Source organism: Chironomus tepperi, unplaced genomic scaffold, assembly GCF_022539635.2.
Source record: "Chironomus tepperi strain 1889 unplaced genomic scaffold, CSIRO-AGI_Ctep_v1 contig_453, whole genome shotgun sequence".
Lineage (NCBI taxonomy): Eukaryota > Metazoa > Arthropoda > Insecta > Diptera > Chironomidae > Chironomus > Chironomus tepperi.
Genome location: NW_027226575.1, coordinates 250775 through 274046, shown reverse-complemented (window position 1 = coordinate 274046; position 23272 = coordinate 250775). Strand labels below are relative to the sequence as shown.

Below are 23272 nucleotides of genomic sequence, written 5' to 3'. Positions count from 1 at the left end.
ATAATCAAATTAAAGGAAGCCATACCAAACATATCAACAAGATCAAGGCGTAGGAAAGAATTTCTTATCAATAGTTTCTGTCCCCTTGTAGGTAAAAAAACAACAGAAAAAAATTTCTAAAGATAAAATTTGTGTAAAATTATAATTTATTATATACACTAACTGTAAATAAGTGATTAAATAGTTGTGAAATGTGTTCAAAGTTCTTGTGAATTAAAGGTAAATCTTTGGATGTTTCAACAACTTTAAATAATCGAAATTACATGAAAAGAAAGAAGTTTTTTGTAGTGACTAATTAAATTAAAGTGAGCCTCTTTCATGGGTTTCGCTTTGCTGTCTTAACTTTGAATAGTCGAAATTGATTAAAATACCTGAAGCATCTCGTTGTGGGATAAAACTCGCCAAATTTTCTCTGTTGCTTCGAATAAATCCCACTTCGATGTCCTAAAAAGTAGAGAAAATTAAGATGTAAATTACTATAATTAATGATAAGGTTAATTAGTTTCATCAAACCTACTGAAACTAGTGCATTTATTTGCTTACTAGCTATTTGTCTAGAATTTGATGTCATATTACTTGGAGATGTTGATTTGACTCGTAATTGCACTTTGGTCCCATCGACTTCATCTTTCTCAGAATCATCTTCGGAATGTTGAGCTTTTGATACGTCTTGCGATGCCGGGAATTTTTGTAAATTCCGCACTCGAGTTGATTTCTTAATTCCTTTCTTCGACGATGAAACTGAGTTAACTGACTTCTTATTCGTACTTAACGTCGTCTGTTTTGAATTATTTGTCTTGACTGTGACTTTCCTTAATGCTCCATAATTCGATTCAGTTTTAAACGGTTCTGTATAAATGTGATGCGATGAATCACTAAAGTCAATTGTCTCATATACATCATCATCGTTCTTATTGGCATTGTTTGATTCTTTCGTTATATCTACTAAAAAATTTGGCACAAAAATGATAATTTTTGATAAGAACTGATAAGACAAGAATTATTACCATTTAGATGATGATTGTCTATTAAACCTTGTCGACTATTTATTATGCGATTCTTTGGAATATGATTCTCATATCGGCATATACACGATCTCGTAACTTCATTGAATTTCTCTCTACTATCACTAATCACTTTGTCTACCTCAACTTTCCATTGATTTATTTGACGTATCTTATCACTTAGTTCACGAACTTGCCATAACAGTTCTTCGATTATCATCGATTGTTCATTGATTTTTGTAGATTGTTCATCAATCTTGTTTGTATATTGATGCTTTAGTTCACTTATATAGTAAATTAGTTCACTAAATTCCTCACGCGATGGATACATTCTGATGTTAATTCTATTTAATTTAATTCACTATCCCTCGATTCTTGCTATAATGTGCACTCTTCAATGTATGATTGACGACTAAACGACTGATTGAGTCATGCATGAAAAAGTATTGAAGTAGCACAAACACTCATGAAGATCCATAATACTATATTTTTTGCTGTAATAAACAATAACAAGAAATATGTGTGTTTTGTTATCAGTGATTTCGAATGTCTTGTAAGATATTTTTTTGTTCTTGTAAATTTTTTTTCGTACAAACACGTTATCTTTGACTTTTTCATTTATCATCATCAATTTTGTTCTTCGTTGCCTTATTTTTCGGTAACACTATCAGCACTTCACTTTCTATAAATATAGTAAGTTGAGTAATTATTTACAATTCTAAAACTTATGTATTTCTTATCAATTACTTTCTGAGAACATGAATCTATGTTTTACAAACAGATTGATTGAATATTAACTAATTACACGCGATTCATTACAGCAGAGTTGGAAATTTAATATTTAAAATTGGAAATTTAATATTTGTTTACTTTTACAAAACCTTACAATTGTACTTTCGCATCTTTAGAACACTTCAAATTCTATTTCGCACCTTATATCATTTCAGAACCTTACAATTTCTAATTTTTTTAAAAATTTAAAATACGTTAAATTTGAAAGTAATTAATTCAATAGAAATTCCAATGAAACTTGAATTGTACAAGTCCACAGACATTTTTCATTCCGACTATATCAATCATCACCATAACTCCATAATTTTCAATTTTTGAAGTTCATGCTTCAATTAAAGGCCAACAAGATAGGTTAATTGACTGATGTCGTTTATGAATGAAAATAGAAATGAACAATATTGCGAATTTTATTGAACGCAGCATTCAAAAGTAAACGTTCATCATTTTGAGATTACTTTATAAACAAATGTTGGGATAGTCCCTCGGCATACACTTCCTATTTTTAGATATAGAATAAAAATCATTACAAATTCAAATCAGTCTCTACTTTATCGCTGTGTGATAGCAAAAAACATGCAAAATAGAATGTAGATCAGAGGAATAAAGTGTCAATTGACGTTAATAAGTCCCAAATGACGATGCAGAATACGAAACAAGAGAAATCCAGCCACAGTATTTAAAGTGATACAATTTTTTTTTCTATCGACATTCAATGTAAATATTCGGAAAAATTGTTCTGTCGAAAAACGTTTCAAGGAATGACGCATTTTCTAAGGTACACAAAATACAGCAACATCTTAAGTGCCATTCCACATTGTATATTAAATCTACGCAAATATTATGTACACAAAAACAGTCGAATTCGAAAATATTCTCGTCGTGACGTCATAAATTGTGGATCTTGTTTTTGGTTCTTCATTGTAGAAAATATTCCATTATCTTTTTGGAATAAAGGAAAAACATTTCTTCATGATTGAAGAATAGCAAAAAGGTCGAGTGGCTTTCTATAGCAAAGGCATCATCATCATCATCGTTGAAGCTTTACAAATGAAATTAACTTTTTCACGATAAAAGCAGGACGAGAAAAACTTTCACTTTCTAAAAATTGATGACGACATTGTAAATTCAAACATTTTTTTGATAAAGTTTGCATTATTATTGTTGGCATCCGTCCATCGTTTCTAAAATAACACGTGTGATGTTCCTGTACAAGCCACAACTTTGCTAACAATGCATGCTGCACATTTTTTTTAGTTGGTCATTCAACTGCAGTTTGAGGGATACGGAAGGACATTAGATTTTTATTTTTATCTTGATGAATCTATTTGAAGCTATAAAAATCCTTTCTTAGCTTCTTGTTAAGCAACACAATGGATGTAATAAAAAAAAATTCTCCAAATAGATTTTTACGATTTAAGGGTACATGTTGCGTAGTATTGAACTTCTATTCTTAGTTCTAAATTGAATTTGACATTTAAGGGAGCTTCCGCTTTCTAAATCCTAATCAGTATGATCCTTATCTTTAATATCAAAACTTTCAATTACGCTTGAAATGATTTTGAAGGGGATAAAAGTTAGAGATTCTAATGCTTTCGATTTTGATAGGGAAATTTTAAAAGTTTTTGTTTTTTGAGGATGTTTTACTAAGTATCAGCGCTTTTGACTATGATTAAGTTAAGAAAACTCTTTAATTTGTTGAATTTGTATTCTTAAAATTAGAATTATTGCTAAGAACATACCAACGGTCATTTAATATTTGAATTGTATTTGATCTAATTTCACATTGCATAGTTGAAACCCCTTTCATAGAAATATTTAGTTTGTTTTCAATCGTCGAACAATAAACATCAAATTCTTTTGAAATAAATTCATTGTTCTTTTGCTGTACAATTTTGATTATTTGCAATGCAGAGTTAAGTATTAAGACATAACTTATCGTCATATCATCATGAAATTGGTAAGAAAATTGGCAAAAATAACAATTTTCGTTCTATTTTCTCAAAATGTAAACAATGAAAAATGCCATTGCATACTATGATGAATCAATTAGAATTGATAATCTCATAGGCTTACTTTGATGTTAATAAAGTACCAAATAGCAATAATTTCAAACTAAACAAGACATCATTCCCTAATTTAAAAATTCATCATCATACTTAATTTTAACAGCGAATATTCCCCATTATTCAAATATAAACAATACCTTAAAATTCAAAATAACTTCAATTATAAATTAAATTTAATTAAGAAAACAAAAACAAATTGTTGAGGAAATTTATAGACGTAGTTTACAATTTTCTAATGAGATAATATTTTATGCATTCATTATCATCCATCGTAACCGAAAAAAATGTATTTCTCCTATTGTAGTAAGCATCATTTATGCTTATTATCATAAAATACCAAAATGAAATCGAGTGAAGTGTGATGGAAAGAAAAAAGAATAATAAACAGATTCAATAGATTTGGAGGAGCTTTTACGACATACCGAGATGTATCAGTAAACGCACAATATGATGCTCGCTAAAAATGTGCTTTTTCCTATTCTTATAGTATTTGAAGATCCTTTCTGAACTTTGGCATTTAAAAGTGCGCATGCTCATCAAATCAAGAGACCTTTTTTGCACACATAAGAATTATCTCTCTCGTCAGTTAGTTGTGATTCAAGTTTTAAGCAGTACAGTTCGAATGAAAAGTTAAGGAACAATTTTCTGCTGCTGAATTTTAATCAGTGAAAAAATTTGCTTTTTTCTAATGTAAAAAATAATAAATAAATGTCAAAATTTACAGTTTAATGTTCTAAAATCATCACAAAGTGAAAATAAATGTGAATGTGTAGCTTAAAGCAGCATAAAAAATGTAAATTCCAGTGTCTGTTTTTTTTTCATCATCCTTTAGAGAATTTTTCATTCTCGTTCATGACGTCATGAATATAAATTTTCATAATTTTGTCCTATATCGTCATCCCTAATGACCTATTTTATGTCCATCAAGCTATATCAACTTCAATGTCTTACCTTAAAAGTACTTGAGAGTATATCTGCTGTAGAAGCATCACGTTCAATAATATAAGAATCATAAGCACTCCCATAAAGTTATGACGCGATTATAAGGAAAACAGAGAAAAAAAAATATTTTTCGTGCTTGGGAAAACCTCAGGAAAAATTTCTCTGCATTACTTCTTGTTGTTCCTCATTTCATTTCCTTTTATTCATGAATTGAAAATTCTATTAATGAGTGACTGTTTATGAATAACGTCCGGAGGGACTTGCAGTCTCTGGAACGATGTCTCTTAAATTTTCAAGGCACTGCATGCAAAACCAATGCAGTCAATTGTGAATGCAGTGTGTCGTCAAACATTTTATGATACTCTTGCCTAGAAAGTGACAAAAAATCCAGCATCAGGTAGGCGTAGACTGATGCAAAGTCTGGTTCAATGTGAACATGAGACCCAATGACATGATGTTATGTATAGGTCACATTCTTAACCTTTTGTGGTCACTGTGTATCTAGGCTGATGTTTAGGTTACATGCTCACATATGTGTCTTGACCTGGAATTAATACTCAATACTCGAGTTACTCAAAAATTGTACTTAATACTCGAGTATTGGAAAATCTTTCGATCATCAATCCCTGATCGCGTCTCGTACCCTAACAGGCAAAGACTATGCTTTCATATTACAGAAAGACCACTATAGCACCTAAAAGCAGTCTTTTGGCCTATTAAGGGTAGTTTAAATAGCCGGACTCAATACCAGACCTCAATTTCCTAGCATAGATCCAGCTCTTTATTGGCTGGTGATAGCCTCATACAACTCCATACTCCCATCCAATTAGAAACTTAGACACAATTCCCAAACAACCCCTAAGCTTATTTACCAAAAAAATAAACTTCTAAACTGTGTTTTTGCTACTTTCAACTGTCCTATTGTGAATCTTACAGATCTCTATAAAAAGTTTATGATTCTTCATACTTTTTTTGCACTGGAAATTTGTTGTTCTTGTATTCTTCTATATTTTTTTTTACTGTTTTGTGTCTGCTAACAGACATTTAAATGATAATAGAAAATATAATGATGCGAATCAGGGTCGATATAAACAAACTTTTGAAATCATTTGAATACTTAATGTCTTTCATTTTGACATACGTGACAACTTGAACTTGAAATCGATTTATGAGTTGATGTTGATGGGATTTTGAGGATGTGACAGGGATGGCGTCGGGGTGTAGTGTATCAGTGGTGGGCAACCTGTGTGTCGCGGCACATCTTGATGGTTAGACTTGATCAAAACAGCATACGACATATGTTTTATGGCATTTTCTAGTGTATCGCGGCACACAAGTTGCCCACCACTGGTCAAACCTTAGTAAATCTATGACTCCAACCATATTTGCTAACTTGACATCAACAATCAAGAATCAACACCTTATTTTGACACTTTCAACGCTTTAAATCCCCAAGGAAGCTTCGAACAATTCCCAAAAGCAACACCTTCCCCTTAAATCATCAAAATTTCAAATAAGCTGATTAATTAATGAGCTCCGCAAGGTCGTCTGCGATTACAATCCTTTATCATGTGTTACTTAACGCAATTATGGAAACAAAAGCCATTTTTCAACATTTATAAAACAATTAATCTGTCTGAAAAATAACAAAATCCTTTCAAGTTCCATAAGTCACACCGAGCGAGAAAGTCAAATTGTTCTGTGAATGAAAGTTTCGGTAATAGACATGAATGAGGCTGTTTATGTCGAAATGAGTTGAAGTGATTTTTGCATATCATCCTTAATTGTGTGGAAAATTCCAAAAAAAAACAAGACTTTTTCCAGCACTCTTTTGTTATGTCAAGAAACAACAATGGTTGAGACTGTGAAGACATTCAGCAAAAAAGGGTTTTGTGGAAAGTCTCTTGGCATGTAAATTTAAAAGTCAAAGTGTTTACACTACAAAAAGCGACCTTTTCTTCATTTATTCGGAAGAAAAAAAAAATTGTCCTTGTACATGTGCTGATGTCAATTTCATAGTTCCTATTTATATCCATAAACATCCTTTTTCTTCTTCTTGCACAGCACAGCTCTTTACATTCATTATTTTCTAATTCTTCATTCAAAATGTTTATGACAATCCTTCAATTATTCATGGAATGAAGAATGTTATCAGCATGTAGCTGTGTTATTTGGGGTGTGTCTTAGGCTTGGGTAGAGATGAGCTAAAGCAGCTGTTGGGCAACCTGTGTGTCTCGGCACACACCATGCCAAGAAACATGTGTGCGGTGTTCGACTGAACGCTATGCGTGGGTTCGGTCGTGACACCAAGATGTGTCGCGAAGAAGAAAAGGTTGCCAACCACTAGGAATTTCGAAGATTTTGGCAACTTTAAATCAGAGCTCAAAGTCGACTCAATTCCATACAGTATCCAATCCATTCCAAGATTCCACACCGTACAGAATCCAATCCATTCCAAGACTCAATTCCATACAGAATTCGAGTCGACTTCAAGCTCTACTTTAAATCATCCAAAAACAATCACATCTATAGATAGCTCATTGATTACATTACACGTTTACCGAACAGATCAACAGAACCTTTTGTTTACAAAAGTTTTGACAAAAGACCACACGTTTCTGTAAGGTCAATTGCGACATATCCATCAATACATCTATTTTCTATTAATAAAAATTGAAGAACGACAAGTTCTGAGCGTATTTCCATTAGTTGATTATTACGTATGAAATCTCTTCATCCACAACGTAATAAATTTAATATCTGACGTCATTGAGGAAAATTTTTTCTTCATCTTTATTGTTTACTTGAACTGCTTAGCTCTAAGCTACCGCTTATACTTTTTTTTCGATGGTAATTAAATAAATCTGCGTTGAAATGTAAACAACTCTGTTGTCTGTATCTCCTAATTAAATAAAATCTCGTATATCTCTATTTAGATGATGTTACACATGTCATGAAATGCGAAGTAAAAAAGTTCATGACGTCATGACATGTAATGAGCTTTAAAAGCTCTCTTTATCTCTTATATTAGATAAAAATCTCATCTCAGTTCTCTTTGCAAAATTCTCTCAAATTTTTTTTAGTATGAAAAAATTTTCCCACCATTATTCAGTGCTTTTCCATTCATTTTATGTTGGACTCTCGATCGTGATGCACAGTAAAACAAAATAAGTCAGGTATTTGTAGAGGAGTGTCAATTTTTTTGTTCCTTTAAAAGCTCTCAACATCAAAGACATCTTAAGTGGATGCTTAGTTGAATATATTGGCAATTACAAAAGTGCTTTTGTGATGAAGAAAAGAAGTAAAAAGATTGTGAAAATTTTTATTACCTTGAAGTGAGAAAAGTGCACGAATGAGGGAAGGAAGGCAACAAAAAAAAGAATTGAAAAAAAACTTTCTTTTATTCGATTGAATTTTACGAGCTAGAAAGAAAAATTGAGGATAATCAAATTAGAACAATTGAAATAAAAATTAGACTCTGTGATGATAATTTTAAAAAAAGTTGAATGGAAATAACGTGGAAACATTGAGGAACGAATAACAGGAAAAAGGAAATTAGTTAAATGTAAATCATTTTTTTTTTTGTGCCAACTGGGAAAAATTCATCGATACCTTGGAGGGTAATAAAAGCCATTAGAGTAAAGTGGATTATAATTTCCCATATCAGTGTTTTATTTCTTCATTTTTTCAAATTAAATTGAAGGAAAACGAGGTAAAAAGACATGGATATTGTGTAATATACTGACACCGTTTTGTGAGTGATTATAGCGCATTTTATTAAGATTTAACGGTTTTTGATGATTCAAAATTTTAGTTCAAATTTTTGAACATTCAGTTCAATTCTTTGTGGTTCAAAAATTGAGACTTTTTGTAAAATTCAGATTATTGAAGTTCAAAATTTGAACTTTCAAAGTTAAACCGGTTTTTCAAAGTTCAAATGTTAACGGTTCAGTTGTAAATTTTTAAAGTATCAAAGTTCAAAATTTGAACTTGATTTGAACTTAACCTAATTTGATTTTAATTGGTTCAAAGTTAAAACAGTAATTTGCAATGAAATGTTGACTTTGTGAGAAGCGAAAACAACAAAAATTGTGAAAATTGAAGTTTACAAGTTCAAAATTAATCAAAGCAACCAAAGTGAAGTCAACCATAACCAACAAAACAAACAAAAAACTCTCCATTGCAACTTTGTAACTTACTTTTGTAAATACGAAACAAAGAAGATATTTTTCCCAATGCTAATGCTTTCAAAAATATGAAAATAAAAATACAAAAAAAGTTAAGAAGTGGAAGGTAAAGGAGCTTCAGGTGGGAGGATTAAATTTTTAATGGCGAGTGAAAGTGGAAGAAAAAATGAAAGCTTTTTTACATGCTCAAAAAAACACATACACAAAATATTTAAAAAAGTAGATCCTTGGGGGAATTTCATGTTCTCAAATTTTCTTCATGCCATTCTTGTCATCATTGTTTGTGTATCTGACATATAAAAGTGAATATGTTTTTTTTTCTTTTATAGTTACCAAATGAAGCATTCTTTTGGGTAATGTTTAATGGGGTGAATCGTCTTTCATAATATAAACATCCAGCTAAAGTTATACAATAGCTTTGAAACATGATAACGAACGTAGCTGCAAGATAGTGCTTGAAACTAGTTTTTTAGTGCGTCGGAATAGCTTAAATTATGTTTTGAGAGTGATAACTGTGCTAATTTGTTCGTTTTGAGAGCAAACTATAAGTTAGCATAGCAAAAGGGGAAAATCAACTCAATATTTCACAAAACTTATCCAAACTAATGTAAACAATCAGTTGTTTTTCCCCTGTTTACAAAAACATACAAAATTGCCTTTAAAAAGGATAAACTCAGCAATTTCAATCCAAAACAGCACAATCAGACTTTAAAACACAGCAATATATTCCCATTCAACACCACAAAGGACATCCTCATAAAGAATTCTTTAATTGTTTACATATTTCGTACATAATTCCACGATATGAGCATTTGGAGATTCAAAAAAAGGAACAAAAAAAAGTCCTAATGGGAATTATATCACATGGATTGTTTCATTACATTGTGGAAGACCCAATTTCACATCATCATACGTCATATAATTCAAGGATGTAGAGCATTTTATTCTTTATTTCTACATAATATTACATCGACTACGAGATGGGAATATTGCCAAATGGAAGAGAAAGCAGAAAAAAGAACGGGAAAGATGAGAAGGGATGTTCATAATAAATTGATTACATTGTATTTTGTATGATTACATAAAAGTCATTTAATACTTATCTTGAATTCAATGCACATTTGCAAATGCTCATATGTATGTCCATATGTTCATCAAGTTCAATTTAACTAAATAGCTTTGTCACAATGATTTAATCATTTTTTTGTGAACTTTATTGCTATTGTCATTAGTGGCCATTATAGTTATTCACCTTCATAATAAAAATGTTCAGACACGCTATAATTTCATCATGAAATTTTTATGATAATCAACAGATGATTTTTGACTATTTTTCCGAATGATTAAAGGATGAGAAAATTATGATTTCCACTGACAATATGATTGATTATGAAAATGGATGTTACATCATGAATCATTGTTCTTAATTGCAATTTATTAAATGAACCAATTATTGTTTCGGTTGTTATGTGCCAGATTGGAGATTATTAAATCAGCTGTTGATGCTTTATTGTCGATTTATAATTGACCATTATGAGTCAGTTATGGGATTTAATAGTCTGAGCTGTTCTGAGATTCTCAAGCTATTAAGCCTCTTATTGAATTTTGTAGATTTCAAAACTAGAAAAGCCGTTAAAAATTGTGTTGAAAAACTCACCAAATTTGAAAAAAAAAACAGTTTGATTTGAATTTTAGAAAAACGTTGCCGTTTGAAATTGTTTAAATGAGTTCAATAACATTGCAGACTTAGGATTGTCCCTAAAACTACAAATTTCAAAGAAAAACAAAAAGAATTCTCGAGAAATCACTCAAAAACTTCTGAATTTCCCACAAATTTGTTCCCAAAACTTGAATCACGTCAATAATTAATTTATTTGAAGACAATTGTCAGCAGTTTTATTATTTTCAATTCCACAAATTGACACAAATGTCCGAAACGCTTTTAAAACTGAAGGTCAATTGATGATAGCAATGTATATAAGATCTTCATAGCTGATAGTAGTTTGTTTTTATAACAATTTATGTGACAGAGACGTTAGCAGTATAGTGAGAAAAATAGGACTTTGTCGGACCACAAATCAATAATTTTTCCAACCGCACTCTATAAAGCAGCTATGAAGGTCAAATCATAGAAAAGTTTTGTGTTGAAAAATAATGAAAATTTATAGCACTCAACATGGAAAACTTAATTCTTCTATCTATAATGACATTAAGAAGTGAACTTTGCACGTACAATTCATTTTGTGGTTTATAACCTTGTTCTATACAGTTCAGACCAACAACTACTTGCTTGTGTCCTTTAATGAAAATAATGTCATGTTATTAAATTAAGTGTGGACAAATAAATTTAATACTCCGAAAATTTGCATAATATGGAAATCATTTTATGGGTTTCTGTCTACAAATCCTTTATTGTTGGTAGCTTGTACTACACACCTATGCATTAAGTCAAACTTTTTGCTAAATGGCTTTAAAATACGATCCACACGTGATTAATTTCTTCAATTTTATATCGTTTAAATCCCATCCAATTCTCACACAATTCAAAGATAGAGCTTTTCAAATTGGCACACATAAATTATTTGCAACAATGGATCTACTCCATTAAACTACATTTTTTTGTTGTTATATATTTCTCAGGCCACTTAATGTTAATCACAATCGATTTTAGCATGAAAAGCATAAAACAAAAGGGTGTGAGAGGCTTAGTCTAGTAAAAAAAAGGATTGAAACTTTTCTATAGATCGATTTAACAACTCAATGAACATTGAAAACATTCCTAGAGAATTTGCTCAAATTGCTTAACTCATAAAATAGCAAATATTTTATGTTGCTATCAGAACACTCAACTGAATCGTTTTGTATAGACAGACATATATGATATAGAACAAAGCATTGATTATTGAATAAAAATTGAGAGCATAAAGATGATAGACGATAGATTCATATTGGCATGGAAAAATAATTAAAATATGATTGTTTTATGCTTTTATGATTCAACATTGCTCTAAATTAATTTGGTTGGATGTGATATGAGGTCATATCAATTTGATGAGTCTTTTTGGGTTCTTTGATGTTTAAGAAATTTTAGTTTTTTGATTTTAGATGAAAATTTTCTCACTTGGCAATTTTGAGATGAGTTTTTGAGGCTAATAATGAATAATTCTATCTTAATATGACTTTAAATGATCCCTATTTAGTGAGCAAGCAAGATTTCATCAATATTTCAATCTAAATCACGCTTAAAATAGGAATTAAATCATATTTTTCATTTTAACCTTAAATTTGTTTACAAATCAATAAAAAATTGCGCAAATTTTTCAAATTTTCTTCAAAAAACCTTTAAACAATTCAAATCCTTCCATACTTAACTTTATAACAAAAATTAATGAAATAAACAAAACAGACAATAACTAAGAACAATAAATTCCATCAGCGACGAAAATTATTGAGTAAATCGAATTAAGCATTGACTTTTCTATTTTCATTTCGTTGAATAAAAACTTTCTGTGTGTTTTATGACAAACAACATCTTTCTCTTATGTTTACTCACTTATTTATCTTTATAGGAAATACATATTGTATGTAAATGAGAGAAAAACTCATTCATTCGTAGGATAAACAAAAGTGAATTATGACGAAAAAATCTGCTCAGTACGATTTGCATTATTTTGAATAAAATTAGAATTTAATCTGGTTTTATGTGCTTAATTCTATATTGTGATTTCAAATTCACCTGCGAATGCTGTGATTGTAGCTTTGAATTGCTTTAATTTGATTCTAAATATAGAATTTTATGAGCAATTTTGAGGTTATAAGCTTTTAATTTAAAATTTAGACATTAAAATCCTCATGTGTAGAGTTTTGAAAATTGGAATTAAATGAGTTTGAAGTTCTCAACGACCCCTGTGCGGTTTGCTAACAGTTCGCAATATTTTAAGTCTAGATTTATTATATTTTGCGGGATGTCTAAAATAAATTATAAATTCAAGGGTGGTTTCTAGATTTATTTATTTAACTTCAAGTCTCTATAGCAGTGATGGACAACCTGTGTGTCGCGGCACACTAGTGTGCTTGGTAATGTTATGAACCATACAATTTATACGGTTTTGGTTGAGCCTAACCAACAAGGTGTGCCGCAAAGAATAAAAGGTTGCTCACCACTGCCCTCCAACTAGGAAATTCACGACTAGAAATCTGTTTTTAAACAACAATGACTTTAAACCCCATAAGTCAAGAGAAAATTTTTATATATTAACGTAATATCTTTTCACACATACAATAGCACGTTGAAAAAGCATTAAAAACACACTCGTTAATTAACTCAAGTGAGCTATTGTTTAATTATAGCATTAACAATTCGGACAAACTCTATAAACATATCTCATTTTACCTTTTAAATGTGTATTTTAATCGTCGACCGAAATATTAGCTTCAAATGAAATGAAATATTCATGAGTCTAGTTCAAGTGCAAAATAAATTGCCTGCATTCTATTTTTATAAACTATTAAAAATATTTACATACAATTTTCATCTCTCTTTACAGATTCTCAAAAAAATATATATATTAGGAAAAATGTAGAAAGTTTATGCAAATATTGATGCAAAAAAATTTTTGTAAAAAATACAAAAGTCGAAGAATCTCATTCTGACAACAGAGGAAGAGGAGGAAAAAGTTATTTTTTTGTAGCAGGAAATTCTGTTGGAAAATTAAATCATCATGTTAATAAAGGAATATCGTATTCCACTCCCATTGACTGTGGAGGAATATAGGATTGCTCAATTGTATATGATTGCCGTAAGTTGAGAACAATCTTCCATTTCAAAGGACTCTTTGATTCATTTTTATTTTCGAACAATAGTTCAGCATTTTCGAAATCGAATTTTCGAAATTGAATGTTCGAACTTTTCGAAATTGAGCATTCAGAGTTTTCGAAATTGAATGTTTGAACTTTTCGAAATTGAATGTTCGAATTTTTCGAAATTGTTCGTACTTATCTCAACTATTTACTCCAAACTAACATAAATACCTTTTCCATCCACCCCAGAAAAAAAGTCGAGACGAAAGCAAAGGTCATGGATCTGGTGTAGAGATCTTAATTAATGAACCATATGAAGACGGTCCGGGTGGTGGTCGAGGACAATATACGAGAAAAATTTATCATGTTGGGAGTCATTTACCGGGATGGATAAAGAGTCTCTTACCGAAAAGTGCACTCACCGTTGAAGAGGAAGCATGGAATGCATATCCATACACAAAAACTCGTTACACATGTCCATTTGTCGAAAAATTTTCCCTCGAAATTGAAACTTATTACTTTCCTGATAATGGATATCAAGAAAATGTTTTTGGTTTAACCGGAAGTGATTTACGCAATAGAGTTGTTGATGTAATTGACATTGTAAAGGATCAATTAACTGGTGCTGATTATGTTCGTGAAGAAGATCCAACATTATATGTTAGTGAAAAGACTGGACGTGGACCATTATGGGAATCGTGGGTTGAAGATTATTGGAATGAAGTTAAAGGCAAGAAACAGCCGACTGAGAAAAATATGGCACTGATGTGTGCCTATAAGTTGTGCAAAGTTGAATTCAGATATTGGGGAATGCAGACAAAATTAGAGAAATTTATTCATGATACGGCATTAAGGAAAACAATGGTTCGAGCACATAGACAAGCGTAAGTCCTATGAAGCATTTAATACAGTGGTGGACAACCTTTTATGTTTTGCGGTACACCTTGATGGTAAGCCTGTGTTGAATCCATTTACCCCGTGCGGTCCAAAAAATGGAGGCTTGTTAGGTGCCGCAGCACAAAGGTTGCCCACCACTGATTTAATAATTGAAATATTGAAAATTTAATATTTTAAAATCGATAGATGGGGATGGTTAGATGAATGGTACGGTCTTACAATGGATGACGTACGAGAAATTGAACGACAAACGCAGCTTGCATTGCAGAAGAAAATGGGAAATGGTGGTGCAGAAATTGAGGAAGAAGGTAAGCTGCTTATGAAGTTTTTAACAATGAGCACATTTTAGACACGCACGATAATTCTTAGTGATTTCAATGATGCTACGTTAAGATGATGCTCATAAGTCTTTTCTCTATTTTCATCCCTTTCTCTTCCCTGACTTGATTGAAAATTACTTCCAATTGGTTTTTATTATTTTAACCTAAAAATTGAAACAAAAACAAAATTATTAAGATGATATTTTGACTATTGAAATTCTAGAGCATAGCGTATCCGACACACATAGTCGTCACTCAAATCAATTCAATTCCATTGAGAAAACTGAAGAGAATTCAACACCTCAAATCATGAAACGACCGCCAGTTCAAATGATTTTAAACGATACAGCAAGTGCCGATGCCAGTTCCGATGATGAAGATGAGAAAGATAAAAGGGAAAGTGAAAAGCAACAGGTTGTTGTTGCAAAGAGGCACAGCGGAACAATGGGAAATTCAAAATTTCAATATGGTTCGAAAGGAGCTTTGCCGTCACCGCTTGGCAGTGCACACAGCTTTGATCTTCAAGTAAATATTTTTATAATGTTTGCTTTTGTTCTACATGCTATGTAAATATGTGTGGTGTTTTGACAGGTTGCAAATTGGAGAATGGAAAAATTGGAAGTTGAGTCTAAATCGGGATCTGAGGAGGAGTTCTTTGACTGTCAAGGTGAGTTTGTTTATTGAACATTTTGTGTGATTATTATTTTAAATCAAAATTTTATGATTTGTGGATCATGTCAAGTTGTTTTCAAGATTTCAATGGTAAATTGATTGAATTGTCATACTTGAAAGCATCTCAATTAAGAATTCATTTAATTTAATTATAATTAACAATTTTAAGTGCACTTTAACTTTTTCTTTCTTCTTAAACCTTAATATTTTTTACACCCTAACATACATTCCAATACTATATGTCGGTCTTTTAGTTAATAAACCGTTTTCAAGAGGTATTTTTTTCTGCTTTTAAATGTAATATTTATTTAATTCTAATTCATCAAAATTAAGGCACTGTAACCTGTACTAATGTCCATTAACATTTTTTTGTCTATTCCACTCCAATCCTACAATTTATAGACATGAGTGAGACAACGACATTAACAAAATGGAGCTCGTTGGAATTGTTGGCAGAGGAAGAGGAATCGCCACCGCAAACCGCAAAATTACATGAGGATACAATATTCTCACATGACTATCTCAAACGTGTTGCTTCCGAACGTGGCACCAGAAGGCGTCAATTAGGTCCAAGTCCGAGCATTGAACGTTCACATTCAAGAGATTCTCCACCCGGTTCTCCTGGACCATCATCGTGTTCAACATCTGTATTAATTCTCGTATTTCATGCTGGAAGCTGCTTAGAAGCAAATTCCGATTTAACATCCAAGAAATCTGATATTACAACCTTCCGCGGTGCAATGGAAAGTGTTGCCCGACAGCATTATCCCTCGCTGGTTGGACATTTTATGATAAAACTTGTCGCATGTCCACCAGTTTGTACAGATGCATTGGGAATATTATCAAGCTTATCACCATACTCATTTGACGCTTCACCGTCGCAAATTGATCTTCCAAATCTAACAGATATTCCAATTGGTGCCATTCCATTGCTCACAACATGTACTCAAGATTTTGTTGATTCCGTTAATCGAACAGTTGGAACAGCAAATCAAGTTTATAATGATTTTCTCAAGTCTGACGATGGAAGGGGATTTAATGGACAAGTTGTAGTGATTGGTGACAGTATTGGATCAATTTTGGCTCATGATGCGCTATGTAGATCATCAAATCGTAATGGAAGTGAAGGAAGTGTACTTGATGCCTTAGATTTTGAACACAGTGAACTTGATGCCAATCGTTTATTGACAGCACCATCTCCAAGAAGACGTTCATCCTCAACAAGTGAAGGACGACTGCCAAAGCTTGAGTTTGAAGTTGGTGACTTTTTCATATTCGGTTCACCGCTTTCAATAATCCTTGCATCAAGACGCTTAATGGATACAAAATTAGGTGCAACAAGACCTCAATGTCATCAGATTTATAATCTATTTCATCCAACAGATCCAGTATGTGCACGCTTAGAACCGCTTATAAGTGCACGATTTAGTATGTTGGCTCCTATAAATATTCCACGATATGCAAAATATCCATTAGGAAATGGTCAACCATATCATTTATTAGAGCTAATACAAACAAGTCCACATATGTTTAGTGATTTACCAGCACCACGTCGGTTATCAGATACAAGCATTCAATCAAATCATTCAGGTTTAATTGATAATGTTCCATTGACCACAATAAATGCATTACAGCAACGTTGGTGGGGATCGAAAAGACTTGACTATGCTTTATACTGCCCGGAAGGTTTATCAAATTTTCCAGCACATGCTCTTCCGCATCTATTTCATGCAAGCTATTGGGAAAGTTCTGATGTAATTGCATTTATTTTACGACAAATTGGAAGATTTGACATGAACGCCTTGGGAGGTGATGATATAAAGGAGTGTTCATCATTTAAGCCTGGTCAAGCAAGGGAGAAGTGGAATAAAAAGCGTACGAGTGTAAAATTGAAGAACGTTGCTGCCAATCATCGTGCCAATGATGTTATTGTAAAGGAAGGTGAGGCACAAAAATTGATGGCTAGATTTATGTACGGACCACTTGATATGATTACATTGGCGGGTGAGAAAGTCGATATTCATATTATGAAAGATCCACCTGCTGGTGAATGGACTTTAATATCAACGGAAATAACTGATAAAACAGGAAGAATTATCTATACAATTCCTGAAGATAAGAGTGTAGGATATGGCATATATCCAATTAAAATGGTCGTACGGGGAGACCATACGAGTGTTGATTTCTATCTAACTGTCGTACCACCAAGAACTGAAGCTGTTGTGTTCTCCATTGATGGTTCGTTTACAGCGTCAATGTCGGTTACTGGCAAGGATCCAAAAGTTCGTGCTGGAGCTGTTGACGTTTGTCGTCATTGGCAAGAATTAGGTTATCTATTGATTTACATCACTGGCAGACCAGATATGCAACAACAAAGGGTTGTGTCGTGGTTAAGTCAACATAATTTTCCACACGGTAATTTATAGATTTATTTATTGTTGATTATGTAAAGCTTTACGTATCCTTTTTTTAATTTTGCATAAAAAGGTCTGGTATCATTTGCTGATGGATTATCGACCGATCCTTTGGGACATAAAGCGGCCTATCTGAATAATTTAATACAAAATCATGGTCTTGTTGTACATTCATGCTATGGTAGTAGCAAAGATATAAGTGTCTATATGAGTATTGGACTGAAACCCAAACAGATATTCATTGTTGGCAAGGTAAGCTGTTAATTACTGTCATCATCATTTCCATATGAATTAATTAACATTATCCATAAAGGTATCCAAAAAACTTCAACCACTCGCGACTCCATTAACAGACGGTTATGCAGCTCATTTAAATGTTTTAATGTCACATGGTGGCTCCCGACCAGCACAGGGTAATCAACGGATGGTTATACCACGTGGATGCTTTAATCTACCTGGACATACACCTAATATGAGACGAAGAAGGTATGTGATTTATGTGGCAATCATTTTCAATGTTTAGATCAATCTTTAGTTCCGTATTGTTTGTGGCTATCCAAAAATATCTCCTTCCTTTGTGCATGACTATTTTTTACTTCCTCTATTCTATTTTCTATTTTTTTATACATTTGTTCTCTTTTTTCCCTTTTTCGTGTTGTTTGTTCTTATTTTATGTCTTCCTCCTTGAATGTGTTCTTTGTAGCAAGCTCAGTTTCTTTAGAAAACGCGATCGAAGTCCTTTAAGATCATTACAAATTTGTTGTGAGCCTTTTCCTTAGAATGATTTTATTAGGCTACTTTTATTTAAGTTTTGTGAGTAATCTATGGTAAACACTTGTTCTTCTCATGTAAGTAAATTGTGGATATTCTTTCAATTACTTCATTTGTTGCTTTTTCTGTAAAACTTTTCTAATTGATTACTTTGTTCAATTTGCATGACAATTTGCTTCTGCTTTCGGTCAAAATTTGTTTTCGTTTTTTGAGGTTATGATGTTCAATGTAAAGGAATTTAGGGTTTTTGAGGTAGTTTGTGGGTTGGGATACTCGATTTACCATTAGGATGATAGAGGTATCACTCTGTTGATGAGATAAATCCTTAATTGTAGTAAAATTGACTTCAAGTCACTTTTCCGAGCAGGTTGTTTGTCTCTGCCTACTATGCTGTACCACCCACCAACTACATTGAACATCACGATCCTCAAACTGCCTTTAACGTTTAAATTATTCGATCAAAAATTCTAAATCATTCTAAATATTCAACAAAAAAAATTACCATATTTTTGGCACAAACTTAACACATCTCCCACTAAAAAGAAAATTCAAAAAAAAGATCTAATCAGATTAAAATGATTTTGTGTGTTTTTTGATTTTTTTCTTCTTTTGTTTTCTTTTTCTTCAATCACGAATGATCCAAAAAAAATGAAAAATGGCATAAAAAAATAAATAAATAAATTATAAATGAAATTATATTAAAGGCCATAGTTCAGCACGTTCCTTAGACCACGAAACAATTATAGTCACTCACGAAAAAACTCCAAAAAATCACAAAAATCCATAGCGTTAAAAATTTTTGTTCGCAAGCGAGAATGCATCGCGCGAAGAGGTTTGTATTAACTTTTTTGTCATTGTAAGCCCATGAACAATTTATTTTTTAAATTTCTTTAATTTATTCTCTGTTCTTTTATAATGAATGGATAGTGTGCAAAGTCCCAAATAAATGCAAAGTCCAATGACAGTTGTAGTGATTTTTTTAATTATCCTTTTTAAAACCTGCACGAAACATTTTTTTCACAGCGAAGTCTTTTGATTCTCAAATCGAAAAAGAAAACGCGAACTTTTGATAGTTGTGCGATACGCAAAACAATCGATGCACTTTATCCTTTTAAAATACCTATATTGTTTAAGGAATATTTGTGCATTATTTATAATTTTTAAGGAATTTTTAAAATTCTTCAAAATCTAATTCATTTCAATTTTCTCATCAATACAGCAATGAGACTCTTACATTGTCATCACCGGTGCGTAACACTTACCTAAAGCAGCGCAAGTCATTCTTTTAATTGAAGACAACAACAAAATTTAACATAATAACAATATTCACCATAAAGATATAAAAAGTATCTAAGTATAGTGAAACTTCATCAAATAACATTTGCGGTCGGAAAATTTTTTGTCACATGGTGAGCAGGCTTTGGCTTAAACTTAATTTGTCGTATTACCTTTGTTGAGAAACATTGAAATTTCATTGTTTACAAATATTCCGAATTTCCTTTCGATTTTCACTTATTCTTCATCAATACTCATTAACTTATCACTTTATAAGTCGATTCAATTATCTTATAATCAGTTTTAAGCTGTTTAAACTAATTAAAAGCTTTAAAACTTGACAATTTTTACATTATTTGTTTACAAACTGTTCTAAAGTTGTACTAAATGTACTAAAATTATAAATTAAAGGAAACACGTTGTTTTTCCAGCCAAAAAGTCAATATTTTCAATTAAATTTCTTCAAAACAACTCGTTTAACTTTAAAATTGCAATTTTTATAACTTAGTGTCTATTTTATATTCAACAGGTACCTGGGAATTCAAAAGAAGACTGTCACAATCCCTCATTGAAGAAAAAAATACTAAATACAACAAAATTTAAATAAAAAATAAATAAAAATCAAAAGAACTAAAATGAAAATGCGAACTGATGGCAGAAAAAAAAGGATATACATAAGAAATAATGGGAGATGAATAATCAAGAAGCATGATTTAGTAAGTGAAAAATGTGCAATAATCGTCATTAATTGAAACATTATAAATAATGCAAAAAATTGAAAATCTTTAGGGAGTATAATTGTTGAAGCATATAGTTATATATTATTAATGCTTATTCTATTGAGAGTAAAAAAAATGAAAAATTTTGTTGATCTATGCGCTTATTGAAAAGCATTTAATGAAAAAAATATATATATTATATTTAAACAAGATATTTGATGTGCAAGAAAATTCTCGTGAAAAACTTTCTTTCTTCCTAGAACAAAGAATAATGACAAAAATTCATATAAAAAACAATTCCAAAAATGTGAGAATGATTTATGAGGCTGAACATTCTTTCTGAGAGTAGATGGGAATCCGAGCGATACAGAAAAAGAAGGCTCCAACACTGAACTTTAAAGGCTCCGCAATACCTTCTTTATTAGTACCAAACGGAAGCTGGCAATTTTTGGCAGCCATATGGACGCCAATCGTAGGCGGCTCTAATTTGGTGTTGATAAAAGTTATAAAGCGGAGCCTCATTCATTTATATCACTCGGGGAAACAATATTGATTCCTCGAAGAGCATCTATTAATTTCAATTAATTTATAAAATCAATCATTCAGTGTTAGATGATCTTATTTGCAAAATTTGAATAATCTATTAAATTAGAGACACTAATGGCATTAAGTCTAATTATTTGGGTAGTTTTTAATGGAATATATTAGGCAGCTCTATTGTCTATAGGCATGTTTGAATTTAATTGAATTCAAAGGCTGAACTCAAAATCGATTCAATTCTATGAAAACTATGAGCTGTTTAAGACCAGAGCTCGAAGTCTACAGCAGAGTCGGTTCAAGTCGACTTTTCAATACAAAATCCGAGTCGACTTCGAGCTTTGCTTAAGAATAGTGTCACGTTTCACAAGCTAGAGATTGAATAAGCTTAGGATACTCTAACGATAACTACGATAACTAGTTAATGGCAATTTAATGTCCTGTTGATGACTAATTCCAAATTGTCATACAGGAGTCACACCACTGCGCCAGAGTACAGCCTCCTGTATCTCCTTATTGCTGTTTACTTCAATAAATAATAATTCCAATTTACTCTCAGAAAAAGCTTTCAAATCCTCAAATATCATTTAATAATTTAATATAAAAAAGTCTAGGCTTTCACAGATTATAAAACTTGATATTCTTAGCATTAAGATTATCAAAGATTATAATCTGTCCTTGAAAGTTGAAAGCCTCGTATAAAACTTTATCTGAAAGTATTGTAAAAAGTCTTTTTTCTTTTGCAATGCGTTTCGAGTTTTTTCTTTAAATTTGATGCAGGTAAATTAAGTAATTTCATATATATTTTTATACATTATAAATAAAAAAAGAAGCAAAAAAAGAGGAAATATTTAACAAATATGTCACAAGAAAATCATTCTAAATTCGAATATAGAACAAATTGTCGTTCATTGTGAAACAAAAATTCATCAATTATTGAATTCTCCTATTTTTTCAACTTTTAAACCTTAATTTAATTTATAAAATTTGAAAAACTAATAAAATTGGAATCTGGTGATAAAAAAAAGAGATTTAAGTAACAAAAAAATGAAATAATAATCTTAGGGTATAGGTAAAAATTGTGAAATCTTAATTGGACAAACTGACAAACTTCCTTTCGGGCAGATAAACTTATTGAAAAAAAAAAATCAAGTCTAAATGTAGGAAAATTAAAAGGAAAAGATAAATGATATTAAAAAGCAAATTATTCGTGGTTTACATGTGTTTATTGACAAATTGAATAAATAAATAACAAATTAAATGTTTAGCTATAAATAGTGGAGTGAAAATAATAATAAATTAATTGGAATTATAAGACATTCTAATGACTATATCTCAAATTTTCTTCCAAACTTAATAAACAATTTGAAAATCAAATTTTCAAGTTTTAAATTGACAAAAAAGAATATTGAAAAAATCTTAAGACAAAAATTGCGAAAATCTCAATTAGAAAATGGAATTTGCTGATTTAAAGGATTAGAAATTATTGTATTGGCAGATTTTATGCTTTTTTTATTTACTATTGACAAATTCAAACTTTGGAAATCTCTCAAATTCAGATTAATATCAAATTTATCTATTATTATTTAAGTTTCATCGAATATCTCTTATTTTATAATTTGTATTTAATTTTTTAATACTTTTGTATTTTTGTTTATAAAATATCACTCAATATATCCAGTATTAGAGCTATAATACTTTCAAATTTAACATAAATCGATATCATTTTGAAAACTTGCAAATTTTGTTAATTTGTTGATAATTTTTGAAGCTGGCTTGCTTTAATTCAATTAATAACTATTAGTTGGCAGCAGTCAATCACCAAAGACATGAATATCGTCCACAATAATGCCTCTAATAACAAATTTTATCAAAA

At 31.1% G+C, this 23272-nt stretch overlaps 2 protein-coding genes across 7 annotated transcripts; one reads left to right on the top strand and one right to left on the bottom strand.

Annotated features, from left to right (window-relative positions):
* Window positions 1-33: 33 nt before the first annotated feature.
* LOC139098728 (uncharacterized protein DDB_G0280579-like) lies at window positions 34-1421 on the bottom strand. 4 transcript variants are annotated; one of them, XM_070650997.1, is made up of 3 exons: window positions 1008-1421; window positions 544-945; window positions 34-444 (listed from the first exon to the last, which is right to left on the bottom strand). In XM_070650997.1, exons 1-3 carry the CDS (start codon window positions 1333-1335, stop codon window positions 317-319), a joined length of 858 nt encoding a protein of 285 aa, XP_070507098.1. In that variant the 5' UTR covers window positions 1336-1421; the 3' UTR covers window positions 34-316. The 4 variants fall into 4 exon arrangements, with proteins under 4 accessions (XP_070507098.1, XP_070507096.1, XP_070507097.1 ...); XM_070650995.1 differs by having other exon boundaries at window positions 518-942; XM_070650996.1 differs by having other exon boundaries at window positions 38-444; window positions 514-945.
* Window positions 84-22795, top strand: rdgB (retinal degeneration B). Of its 3 annotated transcripts, XR_011545226.1 has the most exons (12): window positions 84-219; window positions 13539-13790; window positions 14041-14675; window positions 14875-14996; window positions 15232-15533; window positions 15600-15675; window positions 16083-18095; window positions 18168-18346; window positions 18408-18580; window positions 19570-19697; window positions 20085-20274; window positions 20670-22795. XR_011545226.1 is itself a non-coding variant. In XM_070650993.1 (10 exons), the coding sequence occupies exons 2-10, from the start codon at window positions 13713-13715 to the stop codon at window positions 19574-19576; spliced, it is 3585 nt and encodes a 1194-aa protein (XP_070507094.1). In that variant the 5' UTR covers window positions 84-219; window positions 13539-13712; the 3' UTR covers window positions 19577-20064. The 3 variants fall into 3 exon arrangements, 2 of the variants coding, with proteins under 2 accessions (XP_070507094.1, XP_070507093.1); XM_070650993.1 differs by lacking the exons at window positions 20085-20274; window positions 20670-22795 and having other exon boundaries at window positions 19570-20064; XM_070650992.1 differs by lacking the exons at window positions 19570-19697; window positions 20085-20274; window positions 20670-22795 and adding an exon at window positions 18798-19550.
* Window positions 22796-23272: the final 477 nt, after the last annotated feature.